This window comes from Danio rerio, chromosome 14 (assembly GCF_052040795.2).
Source record: "Danio rerio strain M-AB ecotype USA chromosome 14, GRCz13ab, whole genome shotgun sequence".
Taxonomy (NCBI): domain Eukaryota; kingdom Metazoa; phylum Chordata; class Actinopteri; order Cypriniformes; family Danionidae; genus Danio; species Danio rerio.
Window position 1 is genome coordinate 1,575,001 of NC_141034.1, and position 27,500 is coordinate 1,602,500.

At 35.9% G+C, this 27,500-nt stretch overlaps 3 protein-coding genes across 6 annotated transcripts in view; 2 read left to right on the forward strand and 1 right to left on the reverse strand.

Annotated features, from left to right (window-relative positions):
• adad1 (adenosine deaminase domain containing 1 (testis-specific)) overlaps window positions 1-20,877 on the forward strand; it is an 80,600-nt gene extending 59,723 nt beyond the window's left edge. For 2 of the 4 annotated variants that reach the window (XM_087280620.1, XM_087280621.1), the window contains exon 12: window positions 1-265. This exon is cut by the window's left edge and continues 564 nt beyond it. Coding sequence is in view for 2 of the 4 variants with exons in the window: in XM_087280617.1 (XP_087136743.1) it covers window positions 13,355-13,473; window positions 20,665-20,722 (177 nt within the window). In the remaining 2 variants the exon portion in view is untranslated. Of the gene's footprint in view, window positions 266-13,354; window positions 13,474-20,664 lie in introns of those variants that run through there. The other 2 variants (XM_087280617.1, XM_087280618.1) reach the window with 2 other exon arrangements.
• il21 (interleukin 21) lies at window positions 7,015-16,427 on the reverse strand. The gene is made up of 6 exons (NM_001128574.2): window positions 16,102-16,427; window positions 15,920-15,970; window positions 11,414-11,536; window positions 11,291-11,326; window positions 11,107-11,190; window positions 7,015-7,474 (listed from the first exon to the last, which is right to left on the reverse strand). The coding sequence occupies exons 1-6, from the start codon at window positions 16,219-16,221 to the stop codon at window positions 7,454-7,456; spliced, it is 435 nt and encodes a 144-aa protein (NP_001122046.2). The 5' UTR covers window positions 16,222-16,427; the 3' UTR covers window positions 7,015-7,453.
• Window positions 20,737-27,500, forward strand: part of bbs12 (Bardet-Biedl syndrome 12) — a 45,435-nt gene continuing 38,671 nt past the window's right edge. The window contains exon 1 of the mRNA XM_087280773.1: window positions 20,737-20,877. The gene's annotated coding sequence lies outside the window, so the exon portion shown is untranslated. The remainder of the gene's footprint in view (window positions 20,878-27,500) is intronic.

Consider the following 27,500-nt stretch of genomic DNA (forward strand, 5'->3'; position numbering starts at 1 on the left):
TCTCCTTTCAGGTGTTTGTGACCACAGAAAGATTTTCTCCTGCTGTGTCTGCAGGTGCACAGTAACAGCTGGCTATGAGGAAATTACCACACTGTAAACAACTATCTGTGGGACTTTCTGTGGGCTTGATCAATTCTGCCATATTAATGGCTACACATAACACATGTATAGTTTGTTTATTGCAGAAATACATTCATATTTTTTGCTGTAACAATTTTCGTTTCTGAGATTTGGTGTATGTATAATAAATCACAACTTATACTCTGCACAATTTATATAGTCAAAAAAAAAAAAGTATTGTAGCCCAATACTGGGTCACAACAGTCCAGAGTTTTTGACTTCCAGTCTAATAAAAAAGCATACACTCTATAAAAATGCTGGGTTTACTTATTCAACGGGAAATTCAACAATTGGTGTAAAAATCTAATTTAATTTAATTGAAAAAATAATAACCCAATGGTTGGGTTTGTTCATATTTGACCCAAAGTTAGGTTAATGCAACCCAGCATCTATTAGAGTGTACACTACATAGTTATAGATTTGTTGGACATCCTATTGTTTTGATAGCCTTAGACATCCAATTATCTATCCATCCGTGCGTTCATTCATTCATCCATCCATCCATCCAATCTATTCGTCCATCCATCCGTCTGTCTGTTCATCCATTGCCGTATATCCAATTATCCATTCATCCATTTATCCTTCCATCCATCCATCCATCCATCCATCCATCCATCCATCCTTCCAATTATTTATTCAATTATTCATCCATCCAATTGTACATCCATTCAGTTATCCATTTATCCATCCATCCATTCAATTATACAATCATAAATGTATTCGTCCATCCATCCAATTATCCATCCAATTATCCATCCATCCAATAATCCATTTATCCAATTATAAATCCATCCATCCATCTATCCATTCATCCAATTATTCATTCAATTATCCATCTACCTGTCTGTCCATCCATCCATCCATCCAATTATCCATCCAATTTATCTAATTACTCATCCATCCATCCACCCATCCAATTATTTAACCAATTATTTGTTTGTCCGTCCATCCGTCCATCTAGTTACCTATCAATCCATCCATCAATCCATCCATCCGTTTTAGTATCCATCCATTTCTCCATCCATTCATCCATCCAATTATTCTTCCATTCTGCCATCCATCCATCCATCCATCCATCCATCCATCCATCCATCCATCCAACTCTCCATCCAATTTTTATCCATCTAATTATTTATCCAATTATCCATCCATCCACCCATCTAATCATCCATCCAACCTTCCATCCAATTATTTATCCATCAAATTATTATCCAATTAACCGTCCATCTAATTATTCATCCAATTATCCATCCATCCATCCATCCATTCATCCACCCATCCATCCAATTATGCATCCATCCACCCATCCATCCAATTATCCATCCATCCGTCAATCCCGATTATTCATCCACCCATCCACCCATCCATCCAATTATCCATCCATCCATCCCATTACACATTTATCCATCCCTCCATCCATCCATCCATCCATCCATCCATTTATCCGGCCATCATCCATCCATCCAATTATTTACCCAATTGTCCATCCATCTATCCGTCCGTCCGTCCGTTCAAGTTTTAAATCATGTCGACATTCTTAGGATACTGTAGCTTAAAACCGTGACTGCTCCTTCAGTAGGCATGTATGGTTCACTCCCGGTCTGGATCGTGTGCCCTGTATCGTGTGTGGTTCTGCGGGTTTGCAGCTGGATAAATCTCAGATGCACAAATGTTTTTCAGGGGTTTGGATGAACATGAGGGCGAGTGCTTACTATGAATAACTTGATTTTTTATTTTCAGCTGAATTAATCCTTTTAAAACCTTCATGCTTCATCTCGAGTCAGACAGTCAGAGTCTGTGTCAGACAGTTTATACCCAACAGTTGGTTTTCTGCCGTCATTTGATTGCCAGCGCTGGTGGGATTATAGGAAAGTAAATAAACATCAGTCTCATGCTTCTTCAGTTTCCACCACTGAAGAGTCTTTCAGCAGTAAACACAAACCCCAAACTGCATCATAGGCGCCGTGAAGACAAACACATGTATAGGTAAATATTATACTTGGCTGTCGATACACACACGTTCACTTCACTTTTCACTTCAAATAAAATATCACAGACTGCTTTATTGATCCACGGACATTTCCCGGTATATTTAACAGATTATTTAATGTTCAAAACTCTTAGGAACTTCTTGATGATCATTTTTTGACATTACTGTGGCTTGTCTTGCTTTGGTTTGGTACACGTTTTATTAATTTATTTCGTTAGCTCAGAAAAGGCCATTCATCGCTATTGGCTGTAATTAAAGTAAAGAGGTATGTAGGTTAGAGTTCACCGAAAATGAAACTCATGTTTGACTCTTCTAAATCATAAAAACAGCATCAAATGTGTGCAGATATTCAGAAACATGCTCAGAATGCTGAAGTCAGATATTCTGCTTTGAACATGTGGGTTACCTGCCGGAGCCGCTGTCTTTGTTTTGGTCTCTTTAACCCGCCCAATGCCAGTTTAGCCAATCATATTTCAGCACTCTGGTTGCCAGATGGTGGAAACCGGAGCACCCAGAAGAAACCCATGCCAGCACGAGGAGAACATGCAAACTCCACACGGAAATGCCAACTGACCCAGACGAGGCTCGAACCAGCGACCTTGTTGCTGTGAGGCGATTGTGCTACCCACAATTGTTCTTGTAGGTGAACTGGGTAAGCTAAATTGGCTGTAGTGTATGTGTGTGATTGAGCGTGTATGGGTGTTTCCCAGTTATGGGTTGCAGCTGGAAGGTCATCCGCTGTGTGAAACGTGCTGGATATGTTGGCGGTTCATTCCTCTGTGGTGAGCCCAGATTAATAAAGGGACTTTAAGCCAAAAAAAAAAAAATGAATGAATGAATTGTACACTATTGTTTAGCAAATCAGAGTTGATCCACACATTACTGCTTATGTTTTCGGTGATTGTGCAGGTGCTTAAACCTTTGCACACGTTTGCCAAAAACTCAAGAAGTTTGTTTAAATAAATACGACATTATTTAGTCCGAAATCTAAAAGTTGATGTTTTGATTAAACAAAATGAGTTGAGAAATGAGCCGAAACTGTTAAAAACGGAGTCGGTAAATATGACAATACTGGCTCTGACCACAAGATGGCAGAAAAACATCACCGTAAATTCAGAACTGATCTCAGAACTCTTACATTTATTGTTTTGATTTAAAAAAGAAACTCATTTACAGTTTTTCTCAGACACTTTGGTGCATTTCTGTATGGTGTTTTGCTATTTGTTGGTGCTGTTTTAAGAAATGCACTTACTGTTTTGCTTATTTCAATTCTGATCTGAGAAAAGCACCAAAGCCACTGAGGAAAACTAAGAAATGAGCCAAAGCTATTGAGAAAAAATAGAGGCGGCGGAGATGACAATACTGAGTCTGACCGCCGGATGGCAGCATGGCATCACATGACATTCAGAACAGCGTCTTAGTTTCCATGAAAGTGCTCCTCATTTACTCACACTTAAAGTGAACTACTTATTTAGAAGCTGAAACAACGCCTTGGACAGTCTTGGACAGTGTAACTGTTTTGTGTTCAATCCACTTATATTTGTAAAAACTAATAGGTTAACTTTGCAAACTGTGGCTTAGTGGTAAACAGTTTGTCCTCACAGCAAGAATGTTGCTGGTTTGAGTGCCAGCTGGGCCAGTTGGCAGTTCTGTGTGGAGTTTGCATGTTCTCCCCGTGTTGGCGTGGGTTTCCCCCACAGTCCAAACGCATGCCCTATAAGGGAATTGGTGTGAATGGGTGTTTCCAAGTACAAGTTTTTAAGTACATCTAAACCAGGAGTCAGAAACCTTTTTTCAGCAAAGAGCCAGTTCAGATTTTTGTTAGCAAATGCATTTTTAAAGATCCATATGGGGTCTGTGTATATAACAAAACCTTTATTTATATATTTTTTATATATATATATATATATATATATATATATATATATATATATATATCCATGCACAACTCAAAAATAAGCACATTTGACGCATCACAATGTATAAAGAAAGAACAGTTTGCAGATTTTTTTTTCTTTTTGCCTTCGCCACTCATAAATGTTAGGATTTACGTGTTTAGCAACCTTAGAAATGTAAGAAATATAACTTGTCCTTTATTGTTGTTGCGAGTTCTTATTAATTTTGCTGTAGGACAGACAATATAAAAGGGAATTGTAATTGCACTTTTAATTAGTGATGGGAAGTTCGGATCATTTTACTGACTCAGATCTTTGAGTCTTGTTCATCAAGATGAACGAATCTTTTTTCGAGTCGTTTCGTTCATTTGGTTCAATTTGCCAAAATATTATTAAAATGTTTAGAATTGCTTCCAAACACATCTACAACTAGCCCAAAAGGTTGATCACACGACAAATAAGTCATAAATACAATACTATAAGGAGGAGAAAATAATCATTCAATGTTGTCCTGCTCTTTTGTCTATGAAGGTGTTGTTGTCTCTTTGCTCAGCTCACCTCTTCATGTCTTCAAATGTCAGTGATTCGTTCATGTAACAGTGACAGTCACATATAATCTTAATCAATGCACAGTCTAAGCTGATAGGAGCCATGATCGTTCGTTCATCACGTCCCTGCTGAAAAATCCAGCCTAAACCAACCTAGGCTGGTTGGCTGGTTTTAGCTGGTCGACCAGGCTGGTTCAAGAGGGGTTTTGGCCACTTCCAGGCTGGTTTCCAGCCATTTCCAGCCTGGTCTTAGCTGGTCAGGCTGGGAGATGACCAGCTAAAACCAGATTGACCAGCCTAGCCAAGCTGGGAGTCCAGCCAAAACCAGCTGTATCCAGCTTAAACCAGGCTGGTTTTAGCTGGATTTGGCTGGTCATTTTGCAGCCTAACCAGCTAAGACCAGGCTGGAAATAGCTGGAAACCAGCCTGGAAATGGCCAAAACCCCTCTTGAACCAGCCTGGTCGACCAGCTAAAACCAGCCAACCAGCCTAGGCTGGTTTAAGCTGGATTTTTCAGCAGGGGTGAGAGAATGACTCAAACCCGAGGACTCCAGAGATTAACAGTTCAATTCTTTTTCCGGCTCTAAACGTGTATGATTGGCCCGTGAGGAACGAGTGACTCAGACCCGATAGAGGACTCGAGAGATGAACGGATCAATTCTTTTTCCGGTTCTTAATGCATATGATTCTGCCAATGTGATGAAGACTTAAAATTAACGATACCTGCACAAATGTGCGCACGCGTGGATGAACGAATCACTCCCTGAGAGGACTCGTAGTTCCCGAGTCATTTTGAAGATTCGTTCAAAAGGAACGAATCGTTCATAAACAACTCGTCACTACTTTCAATAGGAAACAGATTTCTAGTAACAGTTATATATATTTTTTTATTTTGAAATATTATTAAAGAGAGACAGCTGAAGAGCCTTATATTTTTGGTCAAAGAGCCACATGTGGCTCCCGAGACAAAGGTTCCCCTAGATTCTCACTGGGTCAATGCGTGCAGGGGCGGACTGGGACTAAAAATCAGCCCTGGCACTGGAGCCACACCAGCCCACATTACCACACTGACACAGCCCTATCCACTGACACGCACATTCACTACTTATATTGGTGTGCAGATGGTAAAATAAAATAAGCAGTACCGTCTGTAATATATTTTAATATTTAATGTAATATATAATATTTAATCTGTAATATATTTCAATATTTAAACATTTAATGTATATGTCTGGAACAAAAACAGCCCAATTATAACAAATTTATACATACAGTCATTTTATTCCACAGTAAAATGAACCGCCAACTTATCCAGCATATGTTTTATGCAGTGGATGCCCTCTAAGCTGCAACCCATCTCTGGGAAACACCTATACACACACATTCACACACATGCACTACTGACAATTAGGTCTACCCAATTCACGTATAGTACGTGTTTGGACTTGTGAGGGAAACCGGGAGGAAACCCACGCGAACATGCAAACTCCACACAGAAACACCAACTTACCCAGCCGAGGCTTGAACCATCGACCCTCTTGCTGTGAGGCGACAGTGCTACCGCGTTGCCCCCTTTCGAGACCATTTTAGTTAATTTTATGCATTTGGCAGTATCTGATTTTTTTATTTATTTTTTTTGCTTTCTCAGATTTTTTTGGCCCCACCTTTCCTTTTTTACGGCCCATTTCTGACAATTAGCTTGTGTTGCACTTACTGTTTGTATGACATTCTTGCCAGATTTTAATTGCGTCCGTGTAACCTCTGATTGGGTCGGCCTATCTCGAAACAAGCCGACCATTGCCGATTGGGCCAATGCTTAACATTTATCATTATTATTACTATCATCATCATCATCATCATCATGTTTACATCTTGCAAGAGATTAAAGCTGCCTGCATGTAAAAACAATGCATAAAAAAAAAATTTAATAAAAAAATTGCATTCCGGCCCACATTTAAAAAATGGTCCGGCCCTTCTGGCATTTGCCAGAATTTCCAGATGGCCAGTCCGCCCCTGAATACGTGTACAGATTTTGGACATCTTCTTGGACACTTTTAATGCTTCCAAACAGTTTGCTGCCATTATAAAGAGCTCATGTCTTGAGGTAGATGACTTACCTTCTATGTGTGATTTGATTGGACAAGAATCACAGGACTGATTAGTCTAATCCCCATAGACAAGAAAAAATACAGTAGTGACTGCAGGTTGAAGGAAGGCAGTGGAGTTAAAGTACCAATACTGCACTAAAAATGTACTCAAGGGAAAGCAAAAGCACATTTTTACATACAACTACTTACTAAATTACAATTCCTGAGAAAAACTACTCAATCACAGTCATTTTTGTACCACTGCCCACTACATTTACCTTTAAAATCCGAGAATAAACCCCACACTTCATGTTCCTATTGTCAAATCAATCACTAAGCATGCAGAGAATGAATAAAAACAAACAGCCATGATGTAAACATACAAATATTTTAATATAAAAATAAATATACATGCATCTCATTATGAGATAAAAAAAACATTGTGTATCTGCTTCGTGTAAAGATACATCTTAAATATCAGCTATGACACATCTGAAATGAGTGGCGAAGAATATAACTCTTGCATACTTGATAAAGGGAGATATCTACTCAAAATTCCCTTGCATTATTATTATGGTTAGGCTTTGCAGTGATGAGATTTCACCACACGGTGGCGGCAAAAACCAGCAAAACAGACCACGGAAAGAAGCTTAGCAGCCCAGTTTCTCACAAACACACTCCAGTGTCATCGTGAACACTCATTTTACACATCCAAAGTTAAATAAACAGCAAAACTGTCAATAAATAGTCAATAAATAGAATAGCAGGAGCGGTGGGTAGTGTCATACTGTCCTTCACAGACTCTTCAGGTCTCTACGCTTGACGGGCATAGATCTGGAGAGAGGGAAAACAATAGATTGTTAATTAAAGATATTTAGTGCTTGATTTAGCATTGCAATCAACAGATGGAGAAAAGTACCGGTTGGTAATTAATCATTACGGTGAATTTAACAAATATACACTGGGTTGTAGAGCTTGATGGGATCTAAATTTAATGTTGTGATTAATGATGATTAAGATTGAGGTATTTAAATCATTATATAAAATGTTTTTGTCATAATTCGTGCTGGGTTGTAGCATGTGATGGTTTCAAATGTTAATGATAACGAAGCTATTATGGTATTATCACGATGTTGAGATAGGATTGAACCACTTATCCCTAAAATAGACAAAGAAAACAACAGGAACTCTGTGAAGAATGCTAGGTTTCGTGAGCTACCATTTGGTTAATTTATTTACTTAATGTTAATGACAGTTTTTAACTCATATTTGACCCAACATTTACCGTAGGACATGCTGGATTACAAACAATTGCATCATGTTGTCCAAACACAAATCGATTAAGTTAACTTTAACAAATTTAAGTGGATTGAAAGGGCGGCACGGTGGCTCAGTGGTTAGCACTGTGGCTTCACAGCACAAAAGTTGCAGGTTCGAGTCCTGGTTGGTTCAGTTGGCATTTCTGTGTGGAGTTTGCATGTTCTCCCCATGTTGGTGCGGGTTTCTTCCGGGTGCTCCAGTTTCCCCCACAGTCCAAACACATGCGCTATAGGGGAACTGATCAACTAAATTGTCCAGAAATGCCCACTGACCCAGCCAGGACTCGAACCAGTGACCTTCTTGCTGTGAGGTGACAGTGCTAACCACTAAGTTACTATACTTTAGTTGATGCAAAAGTGAGAAATAGCACCATTTATCACAGTTACAATGTTAATATTCGTTAAAAACACAACATAAACGTATTACTTTTTAGATTCATTTACTAAAACTGTTACAACTTATTTATTTTAATGAGTTATTGCGCATTAACTTTGATATTTACATCAGCTCAGGTTAATAAATGCTTTCGTAGTTGTCACTGTTACCAATGTAGTATATTTGCTATAGTTAACAATATTGATAAACAGTGTTGGGGGTAACGCATTACAAGTAACAGGAGTTACTCAAGTAATATTAATGTAATATTAGCGAGTTAACGAGAAAAGTAACGCATCACTTTAAAAAAATAATTAATAATGTTTTAGTTACTTTTAACGTGAGTTACTTCTTAGTTTAATTGATTAGCTTTTCAAGAAACGAATTGCTGTATTAAAATGAATGTACACTGAAAAAATTATTCAAAGATGATTCCTTGGATTAACTCAATTTTTTTACATTAAGTGGTTGTAAACAATTTAATTGTGTTGAATTTAAACAAACAAATTAAGTTGAACATTATTCAATTTCATTTGTTTGTTTAAATTTAACACAAATTAATAGTTTGCAACAGTTCTTCATGCAACACTTTTTTCAGTGAAGTCACAATGAATCACGCAGTCAATGACGGAATGTTTTCATTATTTTGAACGCATAAAATAAAAGGCGAAGGGGATTATAGTCTCACTGGACAGAGATTTTACTTTAAACGGGGGTGTCCAAACTTGGTCCTGGAGGGCCGGTGTCCTGGAGAGTTTAGCTACAAACCTAAACAAACACACCTGAACCAGCTAATCAAGCTCCTACTAGGTATACTAGAAACTTCCAGGCAGATGTGTTGAGGAAAGTTGGAGCTAAACTCTGCCGAGTTTGAACATCCCTGACTTAAAACTAATAGTACAAAAGCAGCAAACACATCGCTTTAAACTTTTAGTAATCTCAATATACGACATGTATCGCTCTGGGGTGAGGAAGTTCTCCGATAACATTATCCTAAAATATATCTTTTACATGTGTGTGTGTTTTTTAAGAGATCAAGCCTCAGGCAGGTAATAAAAGTAACCCAAAAGTAGCGTAACGCATTGCTGAATATAAATAGTAACTAAGTAATGCAACTAGTTACTTCTTTAGGGAGCAACCCAATATTGTAATGCATTACTTTCTTTTTTTTAAATAATATATATTTTTCAGGGTTTTCCCCTTTAATGTACAGGACAGTAGAGATTATTGACTGGAAAGCATGGGGAGCAGAGAGAGGGGAAGGATCTGCGTAGGACTGCGAGGCGGGTTATCGAACTCAGGTCACCGTGAGCACCGTAGTGCATGTGTTGACACACTAACCACTACACCACTGGCGCCAACTAATGCATTACTTTCTGAAGTAACTTTCCCCAACACTGTTAATAACAATAATATACATGATCATTATCATGATATAATGTGCCGGAACATGCCGGATCCGTCACCTCATTTTACACATTTAACCGCCCTCCTCCCCCTGATCACTTTCACTTTCTTCCGCGACTCCCCAACCCTCTTCGCTTTCGTCCACGACATCCCTCCGCCAATCAACACACCGCCACAGATCCTCCTTACCCCCTTCACGACACCTGTACATCCTAACCCAATCTGTTGCGGGACCTCGCAATTTACAAATTAAGCAATAGTTGTTATTAAAAATCGACACATGTTTACTGTGTTGTGGTAACCTGACGTTGGGTCAAATACTGACAAACTAACTGTTTGGTTACAAAGTGAAATTGAAGTCAACCCAATGTTAGATCGGTCTATATTAGACAGACCAAGTAATTGGTAAAAAAAAAACACCATTTTAACCATATATTTTACATTTCACACCAAAATGATGAGGAAAAACTATAATTTATTGCATGGATTAAAAAAACGGCGGTTCATTCCACTGTGGCGACCCCTGATGAATAAAGAGACTAATCCAAATGAATGAAGGATTAAGAAAACTATTCTAGAATTGATTGAATTTACCATGTATTTTAAGTTTTATATGTAGTTTTTTCCCTTCTAAGTAATATTAGAAAACACTCTTAACAATGTTGGGTTGCTGTAACCCCGACTTGGGTCAAATATAGGCTCAAACTTTATTTTAATGTACAATTCACGCATCAACAAAGACGTTTAGCTCAATAAACTACTAATTAGCTGCTTATTAATTATTAATAAAGTTATTGGGTAGATTTTCATTCATTCATTCAATTTCTTGTCGGCTTAGTCCCTTTATTAATCCGGGGTCGCCACAGCGGAATGAACCGCCAACTTATCCAGCAAGTTTTTACGCAGCGGATGCCATTCCAGCCGCAACCCATCTCTGGGAATTGGGTAGATTTAGGCTAATAAGCAGTTCATATCTTAATAATAGGCAGGTAATAAGCCGGTACACTGTTGCTCACTTACATTTTTAAGTTGAACCCATTTAACTTTACAAAATCAACTTTGCTTAAAACATCAAGTTAAAGTTTGTTTAACTCAAAAAAAAAGTATGTTTAAACAGAATAAACTTTCAAAATTAAGTTAAAGCAACATAAAAATAAGTTGCTATGGCTTTAATTATGTATATGTTTACAGTGTTGTAAATGGTGTTGAAGTGTTACTCAAGCTAAAGTGTTGCCAAATACAGACAAACCCCTCCATTGGTTTAAAGTTGAATTAAAAATATTAACTAAACATTGCATTTGTCCATTTCTGAGAAACAACCCAGCATTTTTAGAGCGCATTTATTAAAGAAATGCTAAACTAACCTTTTGCAGAAGAGTTTTGAAGTTGTCCACAAACGTTCGGCTGTTGACCATTGTGTACGCTTCACATGATTTGCACTGAGCTTTCTGAAACAAGAAGCATGTCAGAAGTCAGAAATGCGTGCGATGATGTTTAAGTATGAAGCATTAGTTCGATGAAAGATCTCCAGCTTTCGTTCGTGCTCACCTGTGTCTCTTGTGGTGTGCAGGACACACTGTCCACCTGTGACAATAAAGAGCATTAATGAGCATTTCTCATGTCTGAGGTGTGTACATGCACTGCTTCTTCATGTAATAAACACACACTCACGATGAATGATTTGCGCAGCTCGTGGTGGACACTTCTCTGTGACTTCTTTAGTTTTTCATCAGAAACTGACAGGTGCAGCACTTTAGACCTGAAACACTCCAGAGCAGACGCAACACAGCAGTCCTGTGGAAACGAAACAAGACAAAACGTTTAAAGCATGTTCTTCTAATGTTCTCATCTAAATGTGTATTATTATTATTAATATTATTATTATTATTAATATTATTGTTGTTGTTGTTATATTATTATTATTATTATTTTATTATTATTATTATTATTATTATTATTATTGTTATTATTATTGTTATTATTATTGTTAATAATAATAATAATAATAATAATAATAATAATAATAATAATAATAATAATAATAATAATAATAATGATAATAATAAAAGCTGTGTTGTTTTAACCAAAAATTGGGTTGAATATAAGGACAAACACACCGTTGGGTTATTTGTTATTAAATATAAATTACACCTTGTTTATCCAAATTTTTTATATTTGACCCAAAATTGTGTTAAAACAACCCAGCATTTATACAGTGCACACTCTTAGAGCTTTGAGTGTAAGAAAATTATTTTTAATTATTTTTTAGAATGGTTATTATTAATAATAACAAAAACCTGAGTTGTTTTTAACCCAAAGTTGGGTTGACTATAAGGAAAAATACAACATTGGGTTATTTTTTTATTACATTTTAAAAATTTGAATATTTAATATTTTCCATATTTGACCCAACTTTGGGTTACAAACAACCCAGCATTTTTACAGTGTTAGAAAAGTGCAATATAAATAAAATGCATCGTTATTAAAATATTATTATAAAAGAATGCTGGGTTGTTTTTAACCCAATGTTGGGTCAAATAGGGACAAACCCAATCATTGAGTTAAAAAGTGTCATTTAAATATATATATATATATATATATAAACAAATAACCCAATGTTGTGTTTGTCCTGATACTCGAGCAAACTTTCTTACACCCAAAGCGCTAAGAGCGTGCACTGTAAAGATGCTGGGTTGTTTGTAACTCAATATTGGGTCCTATTTGGACAAACCCATCCATTGGGTTAACATTTTATGTTTAAATTACATTTTGTTTATCCCAACATTTGGATTTTTTCCTATTTGACCCAACATTGTGTTAAAACAACCCAGCATTTTTACAGTGCATGCTCTCAGCACTTTGGGTGTGAGCACAGTATAAATAAAATGATGTGTTCATTTAATCCAATGTTGGGTTGAATATGATAAAAAAAAAATACAAACTGGGTATTTATCTTTTTTTTTTCAATTTAAATGACACTTTTTTGACTCAATGGTCAACATTTGACTCAACATTGGGTTACAAACAACCCAGCATTCCTTTATAATAATATTAATAATAATAATTATAATAATAATGCATTTTATTTATACTGCGCTCTTCATACAACCACAGTACTTAGAGTGTCCACTGTAAAAATGCTGGGTTTTTTTAGCCCAACCTTGGGGTCAAATGTGGACAAACCCATCCACTGGGATAATATTTTACATTAACTTAAAATTACATTTTGCTTATCCCAACATTTGTTTCATATTTGACCCAACATTGGGTTGAAACAACCCAGGAGTTTTGCTGTATTCATTTGTATCATTCTGCAAATGTTACTTAAATGTTTTCTGAACGTTCTGAAACAAACAGTAATATTTAACTCTTGATTTTGGCGTGAAATGAAAGAACAACTGTTGTTTTTTATGTAGACAAACCCATCTTTGGGTCAAATTAAACATTTAAGAATAATTTACTCTAATTAACTCTTTTTTTTAGCGTATTATAGCCTGTTTTTTGTGCAAAAATCATTTTTTCAGTCAGAAAGTAGTGCTCTCCGTCTCTCTCTTCCTGTCTGAATGCAGAAATCATCTGCACATCTCGACTCTAAATTTCCCTTCTGCTCAGTTTTCACAGAAACTACGAGGAAACTCTTCTGCTTTCCACACCAAACCCGAAATGCTTTCCAAACTTCTGCTTGAGGCCGCACAGAAACTGAACCTTCGCAAAGTCATCCAGCAGCGCATGTAAGCTAAAAATGCATTCACAATAATAACTCGAAGGAGAGGAGAAAGTGTCGGAGACACAGCAGTTATATTTGCTAAGAAAATAGGCCAGATCCGACATATACAGTATTACTCATCAGATTTCTGCTAAACGGAGCACACTTTCTCCTGAGCGACCTGCACAAAATGACTTTAAATCTAAAAAAAAAGGCTGCAATTACCAAACAAGAAGGTGTTTGGCAGGAAAGGCGCAGATTTAATAAGAATCGCAGCTGTGAAACCCGGCTGTTCTCATAAAGGTGGGCTGTTACACGATATTAATGCGTTTGTTTTTATTACTGAGTCATGCGAAAACCACTGTATTGTTGTTAAAGCGCTATTGCTATGTGCTCATCGCTCTCTTAAAGAGACAGTTCACACATAAATGATCACACTTTAATTAAATGTACAATCCACGCTATTAACAAACCATCAACTAAGACTTTTAGCTCAATAAACTAATAATTAGCTGCTAATTTATAGTGTTTGTTTGGGTATTGTGTATGGTTAGGGATTGAAAATAGTTAATATCCTAATAAAAAGCAGGTAAAAGCCAGTTGTAAATGATGCCAATTGTTAATTAAACTGAAGTGTTAGCGATCATTTGCTGACCTTTCAATTGGTCAAACCTATTTGAGCTTGTTGGACACAAATGAGGATATTTTGAGGAATGCTGATAGCTGGCACTCATTGACTTCCATAGGAATTATTATGGAGGTCAATTGGTGCCAGCAAAGAAGCATTCTTTAAAATATCTTTATTTGTCTTCAGCAGAAGCAAAGAATCTCAAAAGCAAAAGTTCTAAACAAATAATTTATGTTGGGACAATGTAAAGGAATTAAGTTAAGCTAATTGTTTTTACATTTTTAAGTGGATCGAACATAAAACAATTAAGTTGTCCCAACAACAACTCAAGAATTGTGTTATTTCAGCTCAATTGAAATCACAAACAAACAGCAAACAACATTTTTTGAGAGCATGTTCAAAACCTATTTGAGCTTCTTTCTTAGGTTGAACACAAATGAAGATACTTTGAAGAATGCTAATAGCTGGCACCCATTGACTTCTATAAGAATCATTATGGAAGTTAATTGGTGCCAGCAAAAATATTCATTAAAATATCTTTGTTTATGATTAGCAGAAGAACGAATCTCAAAAGCACTGTAAAAATGTTGGGCTCCGTACAATTTGTGTAGGGACGACATGAAGTAATTAAGTTATTAGTTTACAAATCAAAGTGAATGAGCATAAAACAATTAAGTTGTCCCAAAAACAACAACAGCAACTCAAATAGTGTGTTGTTTCAGCTCAATTTAAATAATAAACAAACAGAAAATGTCATTTTTAAGTACATGTTCAAACCCTATTTGAGCTTGTTTCATAGGTTGAACACAAATGAAGATATTTTGAGGAATGCTGATAGCTGGCACCCATTGACCTCCATAGGAATTATTATGGAGCTTAACTGGTGCCAGCATAAAGCATTCTTCCATATATATTAATTTGTGTTCAACAAGAAGAAAGAATCTCCAAAGCACTGTCAAAAATGCTGAGTTTTACAGAATCGATTTGTGTTGGGACAACATGAAGGAATTAATTTAACTTATAAGTTACAAATTAAAGAGGATTAAACATTAAATAAAACAAGTAAGTTGATTTATAAAAGAACAACAACTCAGGAATTGTTGTTTCAGCTTAATTTTAAAAATAAACAAACAACAAATATATTTTTTGAGTGCTTGTTCAAACCCTATTTGAGCTTCTTTCATAGGTTGAACACAAATGAAGATATTTTGATAAATGCTGGCACCCATTGACTTCCATAGGAATTATTATGGAGATCAATTGGTACCAGCAGAAAGCATTCTTCAAAATATCTTTGTTTTTGTTCAACAAAAGAAAACATCTCAAAAGCACTGAAAAAATACCAGGATCTACACAATAAATATGTGTTAAATTAAATGAAATCAATAGTTTTTACAAATCAAAGTGGATTGAACGTCAAACAATTAAGTTGTACCAAAAAGCAACAACAACAACAGCTCAAGAATTGCTCAGCTCAATTTAAATAATAAACAAACAGCAAACGTCATTTTTTGAGTGCAGGTTTCTCAGGATGAACACAAATGAGGATATTTTGAAGAATGCTGATAGCTGGCACCCATAGACTTCCATAGAAATTATTATGGAGGTCAATTGGTGCCAGCAATCAAAGTGAACGGAACATAAAACAATTAAGTTGTCCACAAAAACAACAACAACAAGTCAAGAATTGTGTTGTTTCAGCTCACTTTATATAGTAAACAAACTGCAAATGTCATTTTTTTGAGTGCATGTTCAAAACCACATGCGCTAATTTAGATTTTGTTGTGAACTACCCCTTAAAAAGCATCATATTTAATATGCACCTTCTAATTTAGTGTCTTACCTTCAAATCATTGGTGGCTGGAGAGTTGAACCAAGTCTTGTTTGAATTCGTCTATTTTGAAAGAAAAAGAGAAATCAGATTAAAAATAGTGTCAAATACTACTACTACCACCACTACCACCACTACTACTACTACTACTAATAATAATGCAGCTCCAGAATAGGTCTGATAAATGAACTTACCAGCCCCTGCTGAATCTTCTTGAGTTCATTCATGACTTTGCTGAGCGTGAGGATCTTCGGCGACTCCTCAGCCTGTGCTGCCAACACACACATAAGCAGAAAACACACACACGCCTTCATGTTTAAGATGTACAGTTTGGTCTTCTGTAAAGCTGCTGCTATTGATCTCCTTCATACTGCCACACAGGTGCTCGATCACCTTATATAAGAATCCTTGAGGACGCTGGAAAACCGCTTCTTTGTGGAGATTGGAAAACTCGATTCTACAATGACTCGATTTCCTTTCCGCTGGCCTTCGTCATGATTTTGTCAGTTGACAAAGATGTAATCGAGAGGCGCGTGCGCGGGGGTGTACGGATGCAGTTTTGTGTGTGTGTGTGTGTGTGTGTGAGTGAGTGTGTGTGTGTGAACCGGACCCAGACTTTCTGCACACTTGGCAGGAAACTACTAAATGCTGTCAGTTCCTCTTCTCATTCTGAATCAGCATCAGAAAACGTGTGTGTGTGTGTGTGTGTGTGTGTGTGTGTGTGTGTGCGCTAAAGGTGCGGCATCATCAAGCGCAAATGGATATGAAAAAAGGTGCTTTTTTTATTGCGGCTTCCCACACAAACCAAATTGATTATAGACAAAAACAGGAAGTTTCAATGTACTTTTTCATGTTGAGAGATAAGAATAGCTCACAGTCATAGAAGGCTGGAAATGAACTGTTTGCACCCGAAAAACAATGCAGAATATTTCATTGCATGTGTGCGAATGCTAAACCCGCTCGCGTCATCGTGTCAAAAGGCTACAAAGAGGGAATATTTAACGTTTGCTTAAAGTAATGAGCTTTAATATTTAATGTTTGCTTAAAATAAAATCACCAATGACATGGCAACATTTCTGATTGTTCTGTAGTTCAATGTTTATTACAGGGCTGGACGATGTGGTAAAATGCAATCTCAATAATTATTTTCCATATTGAACGATAAAGATATATTACGATATCAGGGGCTCTATTTTAATGATCTAGGCACAAAGTCTAAAGCACATGGCGCAAAAGAATTAAGATTGTGTCCGAATCCACTTTTGCTATTTTAAGGATGGATAAATCCGCTCTGCGCCCCGGCGCATGGGCTAACAGGGTCGAGCTTATTCTCTTAATGAGTTCTCGGTGTGTTTTGAGCATAACGTGCATTAAACCAATCAGAGTCTCGTCTCTCATTCCCTTTAAAAGTCAGTTGCGTGCTGGATTTGCTATTTACATGGCGGACTTTGTAAAAACAGAACGTTTCACTAGCGAGAAAACAGTTAAACAGAGCATCTGCAGCGCGAGGATAAAGAACGAGCCTCCTTCATTCAGCCTCTTTACTTTTACCGGGTGTAAAATCGGGCCCTAGTTTTTAATGCTTCCAGATTTAAAAGAGTCCCCCAAAAATGGCTGAATCCACAAAAATTAGAGCGTCCCTTACAAAGTGGCCGAAGTTTTTCAGTGGCCAAAAATTTGGTGTGTGTCTTTAATATCAACAAACGTTTAGATTCCCATTGATGCACATTGACATAAATTTTACCACTATTCGATATATATTTATATATATATATATATATATATATATATATATATATATATATATATATATATATATATATATATATATTAAGGGTGGAGCCGAACCCGAATACGGTATTCGGAAAGGCACGAATAGCGTGTTTTTACGAATACTTAATTCGAACAAATACTTGAAAAATTATTTGTATTCGGGAGCAAGAAAAACACTATATCAAAAAGCAGCGTTTCCTCATGAGACCACAGTGCATGCCCGCGTGAGAGAGTGAGAGAGAGAGAGAGAGAGAGAGAGAGAGAGAGAGAGAGGCAAAACGCGCCAAAGCCCGAAACTGAAAGCGAGACGTGACTTTAAGGGGCTGTTTCATATGGATTTATTAATCATTCTTACTGTTCAGTGATCGCAAACTGCCGTAGTTTATTAAAGACGCAAACCCTCACTGCACGTCAGCTGCGCGCCTTCAGCAGATCTCCTCATTCCTGCAGCACGAGAGCTTTATGATTGTTTATGAGCGCCAAAAGTGGCGGATCTGTTCGGTAAAATATCTGACTGCGTGTCACCGCATCCCTAAGGACTGTTTGGCGAAATATTTGACTGCATGTCAATGCATAACAAACGACTAAAAGGATATAACTAGAGAAATCTCCACTGTGCTACTGGATGAGAGCGTATGGCAAGCCGTTTTAGCATTTAAACCTTGTTCAGACTATCCATAAATATATTTAGAGATATCTCTAATTATATTTTGACTTGTCATAATTATAATTCGACTAGTCAGATTGGAAATATCTGCAAACATATTATGATAGACTAGTCATATTCCTCCATTGACTTCCATTGAAAAATATTTGCAGATATCTCTAAATAAGTTTTGACTAGTCACAATTGTAATTAGAGATATCTCCAAATGAATTTTGACTAGTCAAAAATCCAATTCAAGATATCTACAACTGTAATTAGACTTTTAGTAAATTAATTAGAGATATCTTCAAATATATTTGTAAATATCTCTAAATATGATGAATTAAAGATATCTCCAAATGTATTATGACTAGTAAAAACTCAGAGATATCAATTACAATTGTTACTAGTCAAAATTCATCTGATTTCGTACTAGTACAATTGTAATTGCAGATATGTCTAATTGTCATTCTGAGTAGTGGAATTATAATTATGACTAGTCAAAATATAATTAGAGATATCTCTAATATATTTATGGAGCCAGAACAAAGATTTAAATGCTAAAAAGGCTTGCCATAGAGAGCGCTTCTCACTGAACAGAGCCGCAGCGCAACCTTCTATGTAATGTATTATCACATGCACTAAAAGCATCCTAAAAGCATCAACACAGCCACATTCTGCCCCAGCAAGTCAGTTTCAAACATAAAAATAACAAACAAACAAACTTTGTGTCTTTTTTTGTGGCTGGCAGATGATAATAGCAGGGCTGTATCTTTTAGTATTATATAGAAATCTTTTGTTCTGCCAGATCTCCCGGGCAGGGTTTATTTAGATTTATTTAGTTAATATTAGTTTTTGGAATTCTGTGCATTGGAAAAAAGTTCTTTCAGAAGAAGAACAGTTTTTTGAAGTATTATTTGTTTTTAATCTGTCTATTCAGTGTCCTTCGACAAGAACGGTGGTGGTGGGGGTTCATAATATTCACAATGGTATTTTATTAGTTGTTGGTTTAACCATGGATGAGATAATGGCTTCTATGTTATTTTCTTTTCAATGACATTTCTTATCACATGTTCAAAAACAACAGCCAATATTGCATATCTATAATTTATATAATGGGTATAATTAAACAATACTTTCACTATAACGTAAATTAGAAGTGTAATAGAAAAAATATATATTTCTGCGCCATTTTGAATTTTACTCGAATACAAATACAAATACAAATACTTTTCCCCCCTCAACAAATACAAATACAAATACAAATACCGGCTGCTCCGCACATCCCTAATATATATATATATATATATATATATATATATATATATTATAAATATATATCGAATAGTAGTAAAATTTATGTCAATGTGCAACAATGGGAATCTAAATATATATATATTTATATATTATATATGATTATAGATAAACAACTCTATTAAAAAAAAAAGGATTGTTTCAGCACAACTTTGGGTATAATATATGGACTAAATCAATAATTATTGATAAACCGGGTTCGATAATATATATATATATATATATATATATATATATATATATATATATATATATATATATATATATATATATATATATATATATATATATATATATGAATCGAAATTAGGTTGAAGAAACAATTTAGAATGTATATTTAAAGTAATAAATAGTACTTTATATATATTTTTTTATTATTTAAATTTCACAGGTGTTTTTTTTTTTTTTTTTTTACCAAATGTTTACTTAAAATTAAAACTATGAGTTTTTTTACTCATTGAACTATGAGTGAAAGTGAAATATAAAAATGAATGCAAAAAAAAAACAGTGATTAAAAACACTTCAGCCAGAAATGCAGATGTATTTTCATCTTTTATTAGTTAAACTAAGTTAAAGTACTTAAAATGTCAATTAAATAAATAGCATTATATAAAAACAAAAAAGCTATTCAAAGTATATAAAACATTGAATAAAAAATGAAATAACATTAAAAGAACATTATAACATTTCATCTGAAGCTATAATGAAAATGGAAAATGCAATAATTGAATAGCTAAAAAATAAATAATTTAAAAGAGCAAAGAAACCTTTTGATCATTTAAGATCTGTGGGTTCTAGAGATCTTCTAATTTTTAAAAATGCTTTAAATTTGTTATTTAAATCAATTAATAATGTTTTTTTTTCTTCAAAGTTTTAAACAAAGACTGCTGCAGGATGTTTTAAACTATTGCACAGTAAAAGAGCAGTGTGTAAACATCCTAATAAAGTTTCAGTTTTGGTGTTGCAGTGATGATTTCTAGTGATTTTATCCTCTTCTCAATCATAATAAAATGACATGCTTCAGCTCCACAGATTCACAACACACTCTGGCACACCACAGCATTCGACAGAATAGGAAATGAGGTCAGAGCGTGAGCAAACCCCTCCGGCGGCCAATGGGAGGCCCCGCTGCACAGGAAGTGGTCTGTGAGGGCGGGGAAGGCCCTGGTGACCCCCAACGGGACGGGACCGGGGATTCCTCCTTCACCAGGATCATGGAAGACTGACTGCGCTCAAGGTGAAACTTTCCTGTCACTCATGTCTAGAAATGAAAGCTGGAAAGCACAGTATCTGTGTGTGTGTGTTTGTGTGTGTGTGTGTGAGTGTGTGTGCTGATTTGGGTGGTTTGCAAGGACAGAAATTTTGCTAGTTTCCTGTGATAAGCATATTTATTCAATACAATACATTGCGTCCATGGAGAGTCCTCACAAACCACCATTACTAGTGTGTTTGTATGGGTTTTAGTGGTTTATAAGGACAGATATTTGTGTAAAGACATGGGAAAGACCTAGATATTGCAACACTGAGGTGGTTTATTGTGACATGCCTTGTGTTTTCATAATTTAAAACAGTTTGAATCATATTTAATGAGGTCTCTTTATAAATATTCGCCACTGTTTATTCAGCTTTTTTTCCAAATAAAATACATTGCGTCTGTAGAGTGTCCTCATAAACCTCCAATATCAGTGTATGTGTGTGTGTGCTGATTTGGGTGGTTTACAAGGACAGAAATTTTGCTAGAGTCCTGTGATAACCGTTTTTATTTAGTACAATACATTGCGTCCATGGAGAGTCCTCATAAACCACCATTACTAGTGTGTTTGTATGGGTTTTAGTGGTTTATAAGGACAGATATTTGTGTAAAGACATGGGAAAGACCTAGATATTGCAACACTGAGGTGGTGACATGCCTTGTGTTTTCATAATTTAAAACTGTTTAAATCATATTTAATGAGGTCTTTTTATAAATATTCGCCACTGTTTATTCAGCTTTTTTACTGAATAAAATACATTGCGTCTGTAGAGTGTCCTCATAAACCACCAATATCAGTGTGTGTGTGTGTTTGCTGATTTGGGTGGTTTACAAGGACAGAAACTTTGCTAGTTTCCTGTGATAAGCGTTTTTACTGAATAAAATACATTACGCTTATGGAGAGTCCTCTTAAACCACCAATACCAGTGAGTGTGTGTGCTGATTTGGGTGGTTTACAAGGACATACATTTGTTCTAGTTTCGTGTGATAAGGGTTTTTACTGAATTCAACACATTGCATCTATGGAGAGTCCTCATAAAACGGCAGTGTGTGTATGTGTCAGTGGCGTAGCAGTCGGGGCCCCGCGTTGTTGAACACCACCCCACCACCATGCTTCATTATGGATATGTACCCCTGTATACATTTCTGGAGATCACAAAATACATCCCAGGAGCTACGTTTTTTTTTTTTTTTGCAGTTTTGTTCCATCAGAGGACGCTGTTTAGCTTTTTCAGATCTCAAATTTCTCTTGCTAGTGCCATTCACACCTACCTTCCTCGTGTAAATCCACCAGAGGCCGCTGTCGACACAATTCTTGCTCTCCAGAAATGGAAATGGGTTTATGTATTCACAATGAGCCTGTGTTGAATAAAACACAAAATGCCTATGGAAAGTCCTCATAAACCACCAATGCCAGTGTGTGTGTGTGTGTGTGTGTGTGTGTGTGTACTGGTTTAGAAGGACAGACATTTGTATAATTAATGAGTGTGGATGTCATAATAAATGACAGGGGTTTGACCTAGGGATTACACTAACATCAATGAAGACATGCCTTGTGTCCCCATAATTTCAAATAGTTTACTATCACATTTAAAAATTACTAAAGAAAAAAATTGCCACTGTTTCCCGTCATAAGCGTTTTTACTAAATACAATAGATCACGCCTCAAGAGAGTCCCCATAATTCACCATTGTGTGTTTGTGTGTGTGCTGATTTGGGTGATTTTCAAGCACAGAAGTTTGTATAATGACGTGGATTTGACCTACTGTAGGTATTACAATATTGAAGTGGTTTATCAGGACATGCCTTGATCACAGCATTTGTGTCTTTCTTTGAAAAATAATCATTTAAAACCTGTTTCAACACATTTGAATCTGTTTTCAATCCTTTTGTTTCTATGGTTAAGCGTTTTATTTCTTGTTTATGTAGGGGTATGATTTTTAAAATCATATTTTTAACAGGCCTTTTCACATTAAAAGTTTGTGATAAGCACTTTGAATATGAAAATATGAACATATAAATTGTGCTATATATAAATAAACTTGTCTTGTCTTGTGCTTTTGTAATTTAAAATGATTGAAATTTTATTTTATTAAATGAATACTCATATTTAACAGGTATTTTGATATTTAAAGTTTATGTTAAGTGCTTTAACTTAATAAAGTACATTTAGCCTATGGAGAGTCCTCATAAACCAGTGTGTGTGGGTGTGTGTATGTGTGTGTGAGGGTGGGGGTCGAGATTTGATATCATGACAAGCATAAAACGTCAGCTTCCTGCTAATGTTGAGTGATGCACGTCTGGGTTTCCTGTGGCTGATGATGAAAATCCATCACAACTGTGTCAAGAGTTTATCTGCTGAATAGAGTTTGCAATATCAAATGTGATACATCATTATCGTATGATGATGATGATGGATTGAGAAAAGAAAATGGGTATTTTTAAAAAAAAATTCTTTGCTCATTGCTTTTAATAAGCACAAGACAAAAGAGAAAAACAAGAATAGAAATGAACACAAACACACAATCCCCCCTCCCCCCACCCTCCAAATATATATATATATATTTATATAATAATAATACAAAAACAGAAAATACAAAAATAAAACTTGAAAGTTTGGCAGAAATTCCAAACTCTTTTGCAGAATGTTAGCTCATGAGAATATTTACATTTACATTTAGTCATTTAGCAGACGCTTTTATCCAAAGCGACTTACAAATGAGGACAAGGAAGCAATTTACACAACCAAGAGCAACAATGAATAAGTACTAAAGGCAAGTTTCAGGTCTGTAAAGTCTAAGAAGGGAAGTATTAGTAGTATTAGTATTTTTTTATTTTTTTGTACAGTTAGTGTGATATTCAGAGAGGCAATTGCAGATTAGGAAGTGAAGTGGAGACTAAATAGTTGAGTTTTTAGTCGTTTCTTGAAAGTAGCGAGTGACTCTGCTGTTCTGATGCAGTTAGGGAGTTCATTCCACCAACTGGGCAGATTGAGCGCGAGCGTTCGCGAAAGTGATTTCTTCCCTCTTTGGGATGGAACCACGAGGCGACGTTCATTCACAGAACGCAAGTTTCTGGAGGGCCTATAGATCTGCAGAAGCGAGAGCAGATAAGAAGGAGCAAAGCCAGAAGTCACTTTGTAGGCAAACATCAGAGCTTTGAATTTGATGCGAGCAGCAACTGGCAGCCAGTGCAAACGGATGAGCAGCGGAGTGACATGTGCTCTTTTAGGTTCATTGAAGACCACTCGTGCTGCTGCATTCTGGAGCAGCTGAAGAGGCTTGATAGAGTTAGCTGGGAGCCCGGCTAGTAGAGAGTTGCAGTAATCCAGTTTGGAGAGAACAAGAGCTTGAACAAGGAGTTGAGCTGCATGTTCAGATAGGAAGGGTCGGATCTTTCTGATGTTATAGAGTGTGAATCTGCACGATCGAGCAGTTCTAGAAATGTGGTCAGAGAAGTTTAGTTGGTCATCAATCGTTACTCCAAGGCTTTTCACCATGTTGGATGCAGTAATGGTTGCCCCATCCATCTGGATTGAAAAGTTATGGTGTAGAGTCGAGTTGGCAGAAACTACAAGCATTTCCGTTTTTGCGAGGTTCAGCTGAAGATGATGATCTTTCATCCAGTGTGAAATATCCAACAGGCAGGCTGAGATGCAAGCTGGAACCGAGGGATCATCAGGATGAAAAGAGAGGTATAGCTGGGTATCATCAGCATAGCAGTGGTAGGAGAATCCATGTCTCTGGATGACTGGTCCTAGAGATGACGTGTAGAGAGATGACATTTTAATATCTTTGCAATTAAAATGAAAACAGGAAAATTATCTAAACTCTTTGGTCATTTTTGAGTGAAATGCTAATGGTCCAATCCGATTCAATGATTTATGCTAAGCTAAGCTAAAAGATCTACAGATCAGCTGAATGCGTTACAAAATTGTAAAACTCAACTGTTTAACTCTGGGGGTTGTTGTAAAATGTTTAAGAAAGGAGAAAGTTGAGTGTTTCTTTAAGTTTACTATCTAAATCAGCACAGGTCTGACTGGAAAAGCACTTAAAAGTGTAAAGGGTATTTTACTTGAGAAAAAGATCAGTCAGTCAGAAAACTGAAAGCATGTTAAATGTGTGTGAATGATTTAAAGGGTCAGTGCACCTGAAAAATGAAGAGTCTGTCAATAATTACTCTCTTTAATATTGTTCTAATCCCCTATGACCTTCGTCCATCTTCACACACAAATGAAGATATTTTAGATGAAATCCTGGAGCTCTCTCATCCTCTATAAAAGGTCTTTTACATCTTAAACCAATGTCATATTGACGTCAGATACTGATATTTATTCGTCAGGTTTGAAAATTAAAATCCAACATCTGATAGACGTCATAGTGGTAACGTCCACACAACGTCAAGCTGTAACATCAGCAGGCGTTGATATTTGGTTGTTTTTAGGTTGCGTTGGAAAGTGACCAAAATCCAATGATGTTGGACATTGACATCGGTATAATAGTATCTGAAAGAGTAATGATCTGTGTGTGAATGATCGCTCATGCTGTGTTTTACACCCTCAGCCGCAGAAAACACTGATCTCTATTACTTCTGCTCGCATACAAAACCAAAGTCAACATCAAACAAACAACTCTCATGTTTCAAAGGGTTCTGACTTCAACCCTTCTGACTAGCAAATGATGTCGGGGTACAACGTTAATGTTATGTCATGTTGACGTCCTGTGTCTGCTGGAAAGCTTTCAGATAAATAAAACTACTCTACACTTCTTTTGAGGGCGGCTCAGTGGTTAGCACTGTGACCTCACAGCAAGAAGGTCACTGGTTCGAGTCCCGGCTGAGCCAGTTGGCATTTCTGTGTGGAGTTTGCATGTTGCCGTCTCCCTGTGTTCTTCCTCCAGGTGCTCCAGTGAATTGGATGAACTTGACTGTAGTGTATGAGTGTGTGTGTGTGTGAACGTGAGTGTATATGGGTGTTTCCCAGTACATGGTTGCAGCTGGAAGAGCATCCGCTGCGTAAAACATATGCTGGAATAGTTGTTGGTTCATTCCGCTGTGGCGACCCCTGATAAATAAGGCACTAAGCCGAAGGAAAATGAATGAATGAATGAGTCAAACAGCATCAAGGGTTTGACATTAAATTGTGTTGAGTTTTTCTTTGACGTCAATATCACATTTAATTTGATGTAGTTTCACGATCAAGATGCCCGCTGGGAATTAATAAAACTCTCATAAGAATACGTTTATGAATGAATGAGGCTGTAATTCTGTGTAAATCTGCACATCTCTGTGGTCAGTTGAAATGATTAAATCAGAATCAAACCTCGTCATTAAAATATAAACTTTTCTTTTTCTGCTTTAGCCAATGTCGCCTAAAGTTTATAACCCACAGAGATGTTTCAACAAATTAGTATCTGATGGATCAGATCAAATCATGTCAACTTTTTTTTATTGCTGGGTTAGCTTTGCCTTTGAAACATGAGAGTTGTTTGTTTGATGTTGACTTTGGTTTTGTATGCGAGCAGAAGTGATAGAGATCAGTGTTTTCTGCGGCTGAGGGTGTAAAACACAGCATGAGCGATGATTCACACACAGATCATTACTCTTTCAGATACTATTATACATCTGTAAAAGCAAAAGTCTTTAGATATCTGCAAAGTTTTTGGGACTAGTTATTTGTACAGATATATACAACATTTATCCCTAGATGCATCACACATCATAGTAATATAGCAATAATATTCAGTTTATTTATTTCTTGTGTAATTAGAAGTGCTTATGGTTTAGTTTGAATATGTTGCCAGACCGAAAAAAAGCCTATATATTATATACAACAAATAAAATACAGCTCACTGAAACATTACAGAACATATGGACAATTATAACTGACTCTGTTATAACTGTTTATATTGATCGCTTTTTTTTTACTACTATATTTACTACTATATTTACTTTATTACTATAGCAAAATTAGCTTGTAGGAAATTATGATTAACTTATGATTATTATGCAAATTTGAATTTGATATCTTGGTAACACTTTACAATAAGGTTCATTAGTTAATGCATTTACTAACATGAACTAAACATGAACAACACTTGTACAGCATTTATTAATTATATTTGAACATTTATTAATGCATTATTAACATTCAAATCCATGCTTGTTAATATTAGTTAATGCACCATGAGTTAACATGAACTAACAATGAACAACTGTATTTTCATTAACTAACGTTTATTAACATGAATAATTATTGTAGTAAATGTATTGTTCAGTGTTTGTTCATGTTAGTAAATGCATTACTTAACATTAACTAATGAACCTTATTGTAAAGTGTGACCGATATCTTTAATGACTAATAGTCTTTATATAGCATGAACATTCAGCTTTAATTGTATTAGTTCTGAGAATGTTATTTTAAGTATTATTTATTTATTTATTTATTTATTTATTTGACATGGACATCACAATTACACTGGACAACCAAATGCATTTGTTTAAGTGTTTTAGCAAACTTGCTAATTTTCAACACCTGTCCACAGGAGGCTTAATATTGACAAAATAGAAATATAATAAAACATACACAACATTACAATTCTTTACATAAA